Here is a 12,524-nt window from a genome sequence, read left to right on the forward strand (position 1 = left end):
AAAGGACAAAAATATAATGATGAGTTGTAATACGCCATCTATTGAGCAAAACAATGAAACTATGGAGCTTTTGTTTTTTTTTCTATGGTTATTCGATTTTCCAGTCGTTTAAGTTTAATCTGTGGCGCTTGGGTAGGCCGTACATCACGTCGCTCCGAAGCATCTTCTAGATAAGATAATTTTGTTCTAATATAATAATTTTGTTATAATGGTTTGCCAAAAGAAAAATAAAACATTCTTGATGCATGGTGTATGTTTGTCGAGACCAGTTGCTGAAGACCGGACACATGCGATACCAAAAGGATGATTAAATACGACATACTTTACGGTACTATCCGCAGAATCGCCAGCGAGCTGGAAGGCTGGATCAGGTTGAGCTGCATCTGTTGTAAATCGGAGATAGACGAAGACGGACAAGAAGCAGGTCTAGGCATAACGCCATGGAGAATGGTTGACTTAGGCAGCGGTAATCGCTGATGCGGGTGTGCGTGCGTTTTCTTAAAATGTATGGAATTTGACACCCGCAGCGCGTGACAGTTTGCAACCGCATGCGTCAGAATCAAACAATTTTGATTATTCCGCACGCACGCCCGCACGTCCGCAGTAGCGATTACCGCTGCCTTACTGTACCTATGGAGCATATTGGCGCGTACATTCTTTTGTGTCGATATGCATTCAGGGTTTCAAGGGCGTGTGAATATACCGATGTATTCCCATTCACCTACAATACTGGTGCACCAAAATCTGCCATAAGCGGATGCCTAAAAACAAACGCTAACTTTGAAACGAGCACTGCAGGCAAGTAAAGGCAGGGTAGAGAAAATGAGCGAGATGCAGCGATATTCGAACGTCAAAAACGCTTGCCATGCTGTACGGGTGCGCACATTGACAGCTAACGTTAACCTTAAAAAAATCATTGTGGGATCCTGCTCCGCACGAAAACGTGGTTTCGTGAAGGAAACAAAATATTTATCCGTGCTAAAGTCCGTGCTCACCAGCTTCGACCAGCTCTATTAGCCGCGTGGCACGCAGTTTTACGATACACGATAAGCGCCAGCCTGCGACCGATCATGGAATACGGTGCATTAGCCTAGCGCCCGGCTTGGTTAGTACGGTGTGGAAACAGTGTGCTCCGTGTGCGGACGAGGTACGGCAGCAGTGTTGCTCTCCGCCTGTCTGCCTGGCAGGAGGAAGAAGCAGGCCTGAGCACGATGGCACATGTGGTGCACGGTCGGTGTGTGTAGTGTAGTGTGGGGTGCTGCCGACCAAGTCTAGCTAAATCTAGCAAGGACATCGGATCATATGCGCGTACTGCGGGTTGGGACTGTACGGTTTGTGCGTGTGTGTGTGTGTGTGTCGTATGTGTGACGGTGTGTTCAGTGAGAGAGGCTTCTGTGCTAGCTCATTACTCCCTATACGGAATTCGGAGCACATGATAGAAAGGAAGCGCCTTCCGGATAGTGTTTCACTGGTACAGACAGGTGCGAAAACCTTTGCTGTATGATCAGACAGTGGTAAACGGTGGTGGTGTTGCTAACTTTACCTTTCCAAACCGCTGCCCAGTCGGTTGCGCCGCATGCAGAGGGAATCGCGTGTCCCGCATGTTCCGGAACTCGCCCTGTGCACGGTACGCCGATAACGTTTGCGGCGCCACGCCGGTGAGGAAGAGAGCAACCCCCGGAGCGCGTCCGATAATCGGCAGGTGGAGGAAACGGAACTGAAACGTGTAGCCAGAGCGCACCGTCTTCGTGGTTGTCGTCGTCTTGGTCGTCATCGTCGCCGCCGCCGCCGCCGCCGCTGTCGTGCTTCTCACGAGGGTTACGCGGTTCAGTCTGCTGCCGCACGGTGTGTGGTGGTCGCGAGACTTTGCCTCTGTGTATGGTAGCATATATTATGTCATCAGGTTACACACGACCAATACACACACGCGTAGTGTTTGCACGGGCACACGGTGATAAATATATTTGCCATTTTGGTGCGGGATTTTTTCGGAGTGTAATTTCGGGACACGTTGAAAAGCGCCTGTGGCCAACGATCGCCATAAGACTAGTGGGTCGTTTCCATTGAATTGTGGCGGATTCGCTCAAATCCGCTCGATTGTGGATCAGAATTTTCAAGTCAATTTTACAGCCACATTCCCTACCCCTTTGGCCGTGTATCGGTCGTACAGGCGGGTGTGTAGGATGCATGTTGATTTTGGTGCTCCCGAAATAAAGTAAAAAATGTGTGCTTTCGAATTTTGATCTACGTGTGTACGACGACGGTGTGCGCTACACGAGGTATTCGAGAACGTCAATACGCGTTCTCGCTCTCGCACGTGTTATCGAGGAGCAGTTCGCGTTCCCTCTCGCTCGCATCGCTGTGCACAGGGCCCAGAGCCGGACCTTTCGTGCGAGAGAAACATTATTCTATTTCGTTCGCGCATTGTCTCTTTCTCTCGCTCTGCATCGCACACTGGTAAGAGCGCCGACTGCGAAAAAGTGCTCGTGATCCAAGGGCTGCTACGGTGTGGTAAAATTTTGGGTGTGTATGTGTGCGTGTGTGTGTATGTGTTGTGTTGTGCACGGTCCTTCGCCCAGCAGTGTCGGGGTCGGTTTGGTCGGTGTAGTATCCCTTTTCGAGCTGACACCCAGTGTCCGCAGCGTGAAGCAACGTGCTCTCGGATTTGGACAAATGGAATGCCTTTTTCTCACACGCTTTTATGATTTTTGCTTCTCCATCCACACAGTGACGGCGAAGAAGTGGCAGGGGTGAACGGCGCCGGGGGTGTTGGCCGGTAAAGTTGTTTTCTTTTTGAACATTTTGGTTTTTATTTTTTGGGCAATTATTTTGTGATTGTGACCACCCGAATTTGCGGTGTGCGAAGAAGAAGAAGCAGAACGGCGTGCTAACCGGAAGCTGAGCTTTTTGTGAAAGGAAGCGCAAGTTTTACACACACAGACACGGCAGCGCGCGCTTGGGGCACTTGGGTCGCGTTGCGCCGAGCGGGTTTGTTCGAAGTTCTGTGCGTTGTGTGTGCGTTTATTTTTATTCATTTACAAACTGAGAGTTTTTGTGTGGAAGCAAAAGATACGCGAAAACTCGTCACGTCAAAACTCGAAGCTTGCGCGATCCACCTAAAGAGAGCCGTTTCCGCTAATCGGAAAATAATTGCAGCGAGCGAAAGCAATGGCATCAACACAGGTATCACATGGAACCAGTGTTAGCAACGCAGCAAATAACAACAACAACAACAACAACAATACCAACAGCAGCAACAACAACAACAACAACAACAACAACAACAACAACAACAACAATAATTCTAGCTCTTCGTACGCCAACGTGTTGTTGAATCTGAAGGAGCAGCAGGGCAAAGACGTTTCGCATCAAGCCGACAACAACAAGGAAAACATTGGCAGTGAGCGACCGGGCAGTGGTGCACCTCCGAACAGTAGCAGCAGCAAAGGCAAATCGGTGGCAGGCAAAGAGTCGGTAACGCTCGGTACGGCCACGGCCCACAACCCCACAAACACTGCCGCGACCGGAACGGCGGCCACTAGCACCGCACCGATGGCAGACGAGGCGAAGGTTCCGCTCAGCAATGAGCTGGATGTGAAAAACAACACGCCCGACGAGCTGGAAGACGATGCCAACTTTGTCCCAGTGGTGTCGCATCACAAGCGCGATCGTAAGGCAAAGGCGGCGGCTGCCGCTGCTGCCGCCGCCGCTGCCGGCGCTTCAACGCCACATGGTGGCCCGAAATCGTCCGGAGAAAAACAGTCAGCCGCTGGAGCTGCTAGGGGGTCTGGCAGGCGCCCGGCGGCTCCAGGAACGCAAACGCACGCAGGCAAGCAGGGCAAGCTCTCACACGAACGTGGTGGAGGACCGGACGAGAAGGGCGGATCGTACCGGAAAGATTTCGGTAAACGAAAGTCGAGCGATCGCAGTCGCAATCTCGCGAATGCGGCCGGCGAATCAGCAAAGGACGAGAAGCTGCACGATGCCACGGCGGAAGGTGGTAGTGCCGGCGGTGCCAGCAGCACCAGCGGAGCACCCGGAAAGCAGCTACAGCAAGCGGCAGCTCCCGGTGGTGCTGTGGCCGGTCCGGCAGGCTCACCATCGGACGAGGAAGACCGAGGCAAGGAGGATGCGAAGAAGTTTGTTGAAGCGCCACTGCCAAAGGTGAACGCATGGAAGGTAGGTGGTTGTCGCTTTCGCTTTTATAAGAATGTTCCATCGTGTGTGTTGGCGCACTATCTGCATGGAGGGTGTTTAATGTTATTAATGATGTTTGTTGCACCCCTTTCTCTTGGCGCAGGTCACCCCGTCCATAGAACCGGCTCCGATTCCAGCGAACGATACACGTGCCCAGACCAAGTCCAACACAGCCAAGGTAGCGCCAGCAGCGGCGCCCAGCTCGGCGGCTGCCGCTGCTGCACCTGCCGTCCCAAGCCCTGCCAGCGCGGTTGCAGCTGTGGAAAAATCGGATGTTTCAAGCGCAACTGGATCGAATGAAAAGCGGAATGTACAGCCGAAACAGCCAACCAAAGCTCAAGGTAAACCAAGGCCACACCAAGTCGAGGGCGTTAGGGCTCGTTTACACATTGCTGATAACGGGCTGATCGCTGATTTGCAAAACTGCAAACCAGCTAATGTGGATGAATGATGAAGTAATAGCAATTTTGTTTTCTATTTCGTTGTAAATATTACACAGGAAATGGCAACCAGAAAGCAATGCCCAACGACCCGAACGGTAGCAAGCCAGCTGCTCCGGCCGGTGGAAAGTCTGATAAAAAACGTAACAACGCAAAGGTGGGTTTCGGATTGTGCTGCTAAACGTTGGGCGGGGGTTATTTTTATGTTTTATTGATTGCTTAAAATTTATCGTCTCCCCCAGGCTGCAGATTTCACAGCGAACAGTGGAGACTGGCCAACACTGGGCGAGAAAAAGAACACCCCAGCCGACGGTCCCAAGAAGGGTGGATCGTCCGAAGCGAGCGCAGAAAAGCAAAACGCTGCTTCGAAAACAACAGGCTCAGCAGTTTCGTCCACATCGACGGCCGGGGTACAGCCAAAATCGTCAGAACCGATGAATGCTCCACCAGCGCAATCGTCGTCGTCGTCGCCGAAGAAGCACCAGCAGCCCGCGGATGTCCCAGTTCCTGAAAGCGGTCCAAGTACCTCGAAGAGCACCTCCTCGACGAACACTAGCAACAACAGCGCCGTCGTTAAAGATAATGCTACCAAAACAGCGGATGGAACATCCGCACGTGCTTCTACTGCCCGCGCTAATAATCAAACCGGTCCGAAATCGACCAACGAAGAGGGAGGAAAGAACGCTGCGGCACCATCCTCAACTGCTGCTGCTGCTGCTCCACCGAAACAACCTGCAACGGCACCCAGCACGACGTCGAAACAGGCCAACTCGGATGGAGCTACTACTGATACCGCCGCCTCGGAGCAAGCGACGGCCACCACTTCACAGAGCCGACCGCACAGCCGAGGCCGTGGAACGGCAGCTGAAGGCGAGGTAAATGGGTCGGCCGCTTCCGCTAGCAACAACACGCGCAAGGGCCCGAAACCGAAGTGGGTTCCGCTGGAAATAGAGCTGCCGAAGGCTCGCGAAAGACGTGCGCGAACGCCCCGGCACCGGCGGTACGACGACTACGAAGAGAGCGGTTGGCATCAGCATCAGGATTCGTCGACCGGGGGACAGCAGTCAGCCGGCCAGACGCAGCATGCTAACCAACAGCCACAGGCGCAACAGCAGCAGCAGCAGCCGCCGCAACAGCAGCAGCAACAGCAAGCGCAGCATCAGCAGCATCAGCCGCAGTCGCACCGCGGCAACGGGGCCCCGCCGGGTGGCCGTATGCCTAGAGGGCGGACTACCCGCGGAGGAGGCGGCGGTCCGCCAGCTTACCGCGGTGGCAGAGGCGGCAGTGGCCGCATCGCTACCGGACGCGGTGGAATGAACTTCGGCTACAGACGCGGGGCGCCCATGCGCGGAGGAGCCAACCGTCATATGAACGATCGGACCACTGCCACAACGGGTGCTGCGGCCGGCGTCGAGAACGGTGTGGTTGGCGGCATCCCGCTTGGAACTGGGCAGGATTTCCAAGACTTCACCGCGGTGAACACCAAAATCGGTACCGACCAGGCGGCGTTCATCATGCCTTATCTAAGCACGTTCTACTACAACGGTGCGCCATTGATAGGAATGGATCAGCTGAGCATTAAGGAGTGTATTAAAAAGCAAATGTAAGTTGGCCACCTTGTTCTTACAAATCTTCTGCCGTCTTCCCACTAACTCTTTTCCTGCTCAAACTAATTGTTCATTTTTATTTCCCTTTCTTGTCGCATGGCACAGTGAATATTACTTTAGCGAGGAAAATCTAAATCGTGATTTCTACCTGCGGAGAAAAATGGACCCGGAGGGCTTCCTTCCGGTTACGCTTATCGCATCGTTCCATCGAGTGCAAGCGCTCACCGACGATATTGACATAATCACCGAAGCAATCAAGGAATCGGAAAAGCTGGAGCTGATCGAAGACTACAAGGTGCGCACGCGCGTCAACCCCACGATGTGGCCAATCGATCACTCGGTCACGATCGTTAATGGTGCGATGAACTTTGGAGTTACTTTCGCCGACCAGCAGCAGCAGCAGCTGGACCGGACGTCGGCGTTGCCATCGCAGGCGGTGCAGGGAGAGCAACAAGCGCCAGATGCTAAACCGGCCGGGCCAGAACAGCAGCAACAGGGAGCGGCGGTGTCGGCAGCGGTTCCTGCGCCAACATCGGTTCCGGTCGCTGGCGACGGAGCCGATGTCGCAGCCGTGCCGCAGCTGCAGGTGGCTTCGAAGATCCTGTCTAGTATTCCACCACCACCGCTACCGAGAAATATTCGCAACCCAGTAAGCAAAGCAAGCAAAACCGTGCCGCTGCTAATACCGTGCGTGAACGTAGCGCCGATGGTGAAGCCTTGCTCCGTCAAAGAGGTAGCGCAGAAGACCAATGCCGCCCCTGCCACTCAGCCGCCGCCCGCGGAGAGTGGGAAATCGGCAGAAGAAAACTTAAATCCCGACGTGCCGGAATTCGTTCCGGCGGCCGCGCAAGTAGAAAATAAGCCACCGAAAAGTAAAGCGAACGAGAAAAAACAGCCCAATCCACCACCGACTGCTGCTGGCGGTGGGAAGAAGGGTAAGGCGGCCCAACAGCATGGGGGTGGTAGTGAGGGAGGCAAGGAAGGCAAAACGGTGAAGGTGGACGAGAAGCCTGCGACAGCAACTGCGCAGCCGGAAGAGGAATCAGCCGAACAGCAGCAACAACAGCCACAACCAGAGGCCGCCTTATGGAAGGAAGTAAAGAGAAGATCTCGGTCGAGTCAATCTCACCCTCAGCAAGCACCAGCACAGCAGCAGCAGCAGCAGCAACAGGCAAAGCAGCAGACAAAAAACAGTAGCGCTACCAGCAGTGTCAGTGGACCGCTGTCGAATGACATTGCTGGTAGCAAGAAGGCTGCATCGATGGAGCAGCTCGCAAAACAATCATCATCGCAGCAGGCGAAGCCCCAGCAGGGTGGCAGCAACGCAACGACGCAACAACTGAAGCAGGACAACCTGGGCACCGCACCGGCAGCGGCAGCAGCAGCAGGAGCGAATGCTGCGTCCACCACGGAAGAGCGCGAAGAACTTGACTTCCAGTTTGACGAAGAGCTGGACATACCGCGCAGCTGTGGCGGTCGGGTGAACCATTTCACCGACAACTGGTCGGAGGACGACGATGAGTCGGATTACGAGATACCGGACACGGAAATCAACAAGCTGCTGATCGTGACCCAGATTACGAACCGGCTGCCCAAGCACGATGGGTACGATCGTACGGGCGATTTCACGACGCGCACGAAAATTACGCAGGACCTGGAGCGCATCATCAACGATGGGCTGTACAACTACGAGGAGGATCTGCTCACGAGCAAGAGCGATGGGCGGCGCGGTGGCGGCTACCATGGCTATCGGACGGTGAACCTCATCTCGCAGGAGGAGTACGACAAGCTCGTGACGAAGCCGACCAAGCTGGCAACGCTGGAGGTGGCATCGCCGCAGCCCTCCGCACCGATGGCACCACCGAGCGTGACTATCGCATCGCCGCCGGCAGCGTCGTCGCCACCGTCGTCAGCAGCGCTCAACGACAACAGCATGGTCGACGATCAGTCGCTGCTGGACGTGAGCGGGCTTAATGTGAGCACCGCCTCGACGACCACCGGCAACCGGCACAAGGCGCGCTTCTACGCCGTCAACAAGGACGAGTTTGTCGATCCGATCACGCCCCGCAAGCGCAAAACGCGCCACCTGAACAATCCACCGGTCGAGAGCCACGTCGGCTGGGTGCTGGACGCGGTGGAGCATCGGCCCCGCACGACCAGTATTGGCAGCTCGGCCGGCACGAGCCCGACCGCGTCCAGCTACGGCTCACTGCCCCACAGCCTGCCGGTCTTTCAGCATCCGTCCCACGCGCTGCTGAAGGAGAACGGGTTCACGCAGCAGGTGTACCACAAGTACCACAGCCGGTGCCTGAAGGAGCGCAAGCGGATGGGCCCCGGCCAGTCGCAGGAGATGAACACACTGTTCCGGTTCTGGTCGTTCTTCTTGCGCGAGAACTTCAACAAGAACATGTACAACGAGTTCCGGCAGCTCGCGATCGAGGATGCCGCCGAAGGTTTCCGGTATGGGCTGGAGTGTTTGTTCCGGTTCTATTCGTACGGGTTGGAGAAGAAGTTCCGAGCGCAGCTGTACGAAGACTTCCAGCACGAGACGGTATCAGACTACGAAAATGGTACGAACAGCGTGGGACGGCACCACTAATGCTGCTTGCTCTAACACAAATGTATATCTTTTTTTTTTTGGTTTGCTCTCCCCCATATTTCATAGGTCAACTGTACGGGCTGGAGAAATTTTGGGCCTTCCAAAAGTACTACAAAAACGCTTCCAAGCTCACGGTAAACCCCAAGCTGAAGGAATATTTGGACAAGTTCAATTCGATCGAAGATTTCCGTGTGCTGGAACCGCAGATCAACGAAATGCTTGAGGGTGTCGGTACTCTGAAACCGTGTCAAACGAAGCGCCGCCCGAGAAGCGTTTCGGAGAGCGAGGGTGTCGCGGTGGTGGTCGGTTCTGCACCAGGACCGTCGCATGCTGGTAGCCATGCTTACCAGGCCGGAGTAAGTCGCCGCGGTGGCAGCAGCGGAAGTGGAGCCGGTTCATCGAGTCACAGCAATACTGGTCATTACACAAGTCGTAACCGGTGAGTACGAAACGGAGTGAAACTAATTGGAATTAGTTTCATTAATAACAACACCTTGTATCGTGTGCGTCGGTAATGTTGAGAAAAACATTGGGAAGATGAGGCATCGGGGTTTTTTTTTGCTTTTTCCGCACGGCTCATAGGAAAGGATGTATGTACAAATTGAAATATTTAAAATTGTGATCGTGATGGAGACGCCTGGTGTCTTGAGTAAATTAGAAAATCTACTAGTGGCGACCATTCGATGATTTAAGCTGTAGTGTTGAATATTTTCACAGACACGTGCTTAAACTTTATCACTCATGTTGTTTTCTTCCCGTACCTATTCCACAATACTACATCTTCATACATGTATTATGCACTTTCTAACGACAATTTATTTTACCTTGTGTGTGTTCTAGATGCGATTCAACGGGAAACAGACCGGTGGAGGTATCGAACCGGCTACGCACCCGCACCGGCTCCTTCGGCGACTCAACACAGGTGATGCGGCGCAGGAGCGGATCGGCAGGAAATCGTGTTGTGCGCACGTTTAACAACCCGAGCAGCAGCCATCGTTCCCTTGCCTTTCTTACCCGTAGCAACATGCAGCAGCCCTCCACGTCAGGTAACGTAGGTAGCAACAGTAACATCAGCAAACATCAGCAGCAAACCTCACAGTATGCAGCTGGTGCTCACAAGGCAAAGCCGTACAAAACGCCGGCGCAAAGTAGTAACAGCAGCAGCGGTGACAATACGGCCGGACAGGCGCCCGACGGTGCAATGCCGAGCAGCAGCAACAGCAGCAGCAATAACAACAGTAAATCTAGTGAAAGCAATGTTCATAACTAAAGCAGTGCTAATTCAATGCTGCAGGGGACAAACTATCCTGATTTAATGTGAGTAATCGCGGTCCGAACGGCTATTTCTCAACCGATGTTATGAGAAGGTAGTTAGTTTTGCTCCGATGCGAGTTATGCCGCACTAAAGAGAGAGAAAGAGTTACGTATTAGTAGCTTTCTTTTGCAAACTGCCAGAGAGATACACACACACACACACACTCAGCCACAGATACACACACACAACCGCGCTCACATATGTTGCGCGGGTGGATGTGTGTTTTATTTCCTGCCCTGTGCGCTCTCGAAGCAAGGTCTTCGAAAGCAGACTTGCAACATGGCGCTGCATGCAGCAAGTTAAAATTATGATGGTTATTCTTTTTTTTGCCTCAAATTCCCCTTTTCATGCCATTTTTTTTTAGCTGAATGGCTGGATCTTATTGATGTTCCTACAAACACAAAGCAAGAGAAAAACAAAAACAACCCAATAACGAAACCTGTAGAGGAATACTAGTATTTCTGCCCAGATATTAAACCGCGCACGAACTTAGCGAAGTAGATACGCGGAAGGCCTCTACGCGAAATCGCCCTGTAGGTGTAAAGTTCATTGTATTCGCACTTTGATAGTGTGATCCGAGAACAGGAGACAAGCACGAGAAACACACGAAGTGTGGCTGCGTAGTAAAACGATAAAAAGTACGAAAAAGAGTAGACAGCAGATACAAAAAAACTACTCAGGCATCTCTGCTTGGCTGGTTACACGCCCCGAGGCTTGTATTTTTAGGCAGTACAAGCCGAGATGGGGGACGGCTTGGCGCACCGACACCCTATCCAAATTAGAACTCCCATACATCCATCGTACACCACACGGCTGGTACATAATGATAACTGCACTGACGTTTATTATTGTGTTTTTTTTTGTTTGTTGTGGAGCCATAGTTGTACATGGATTTGTGTGTGGGTGTTCAAGTGTTAAGCTACCGGCTTGCGTTATGGGTAGCGTAAATGGTAACGTGTCTGCTTTGCAAACAACAAGTTGCACGTGTACCGGTTGTGCACATGTGTTATTACGAAGTGGGTGGAATAACACTTAAGTGAAAGTATAAAGCGTATATACTTACCGTGCTTTAGATGTAGTGCAGGACTGTAAAGTGGAAAATGATTGAATTCGGTTTTGTGTGTCTGTGTTTAGGGCGGCCGTTTCTGTGCTGTGGTCCCCTCCCGCGCACGATTTGTAGTCAGCCGTGCAAAAATAACACAAAACACACGATATCTGCGCGCTAAAGAAGAAAAAACGCAAATGGGGGTCTTTATTTAAACACGCTATAATCAGGTTTGTTAGTTTTTGTCTGGGTGAAATTGTTGATTTCCGTACAAAATAATACTGTGACCGTGCTCTGTAACTCCGTAACCAGAAGTGTACTAAGAATGCAACTATAGAGGAATTATTCAAAATTTGCGAAGGAGGCGCGCTCGGTTTCTCACGTGTTTGATATGTTTTGTACGCCACTCATTTGTTCTCACACCGTTGTGCCCTATCCTCCCTATGCTTATTATGCTTTACATCTACTAATTTGTGTTATTTTTTGCGCTCACACTGATGCGCGCGCCTGACACTGATAGTTGTGTGTTTTCTGCTATTGCTCTGTAATTGGTATGTTTTTCTTTTCAATTGGGCCTATATTTTTATCGTTGAATGTTCTTTTCTTTAATTTACGTTTATAATTTTTTCTGTGGGATTATTGAATTTAATGTTCGATAAAAGAAGTTACTAGAAGTGTAAGAGGAATGACTAAGAGATAAAATTACACACACACACAACTTCTTAGTACGTAGGTGCAAACTAATGGAAAAACTTGAAAATGCAAAAAAAAAATCATAAAACAAAGATGATGAGCAGGGCCGAAAGCAAATAAAAAAAATGTCGAAAATCGTTGCTAGCTACAAATAGATTCGGATTATGAAAGGTAAAGCAAAAAGAAAAATTGCTGAGCCGCAATTAATTAAACTATAAATATAAATATAAATATATATATAAATCGATAACTGTAAATATTATACTTTATATCAGTCAGTTTACATAAAAAATACTTTGTAAGATGATTTTGAAAGGCGTTCTTCTTTCTTTTCATACACTTAAATTGATGACAAAAAATGTAAAGTTTGACATTTTTCACCTGTTTTAAATTTTGCAGCAGCTATGACTTTAGTTGATGACGTGGCTGGCCATTGGACATTCTGATTGGAATTCAGATGCGCCTTGTCTCAACATGGGAATCCTACATGAATGTACTTAAAGTAATGCTTATAGCCTAGTGTCAAAGTATCACACACTATCGATTATACACAAATATTAATCAGAATGAACAAAACAATATATTTTACGTAAGCTGTAGCTTGAGTCTATCCCTAAAACATTTTCGG

General features: G+C 51.1%; 1 protein-coding gene across 7 annotated transcripts; it reads left to right on the forward strand.

The window, feature by feature from the left end:
• Positions 1-892: 892 nt before the first annotated feature.
• LOC121591454 (la-related protein 1) lies at positions 893-12,062 on the forward strand. 7 transcript variants are annotated; one of them, XM_041911953.1, is made up of 8 exons: positions 893-1,481; positions 3,157-4,179; positions 4,301-4,538; positions 4,697-4,794; positions 4,880-6,240; positions 6,350-8,814; positions 8,910-9,282; positions 9,684-12,062. In XM_041911953.1, exons 2-8 carry the CDS (start codon positions 3,169-3,171, stop codon positions 10,111-10,113), a joined length of 5,976 nt encoding a protein of 1,991 aa, XP_041767887.1. In that variant the 5' UTR covers positions 893-1,481; positions 3,157-3,168; the 3' UTR covers positions 10,114-12,062. The 7 variants fall into 7 exon arrangements, with proteins under 7 accessions (XP_041767887.1, XP_041767885.1, XP_041767886.1 ...); XM_041911951.1 differs by having other exon boundaries at positions 893-1,326; XM_041911952.1 differs by having other exon boundaries at positions 893-1,230.
• The last annotated feature ends 462 nt before the right edge of the window (positions 12,063-12,524 follow it).

The sequence above is a fragment of the Anopheles merus genome, chromosome 2L (assembly GCF_017562075.2).
Source record: "Anopheles merus strain MAF chromosome 2L, AmerM5.1, whole genome shotgun sequence".
In the NCBI taxonomy this organism is placed as follows: domain Eukaryota; kingdom Metazoa; phylum Arthropoda; class Insecta; order Diptera; family Culicidae; genus Anopheles; species Anopheles merus.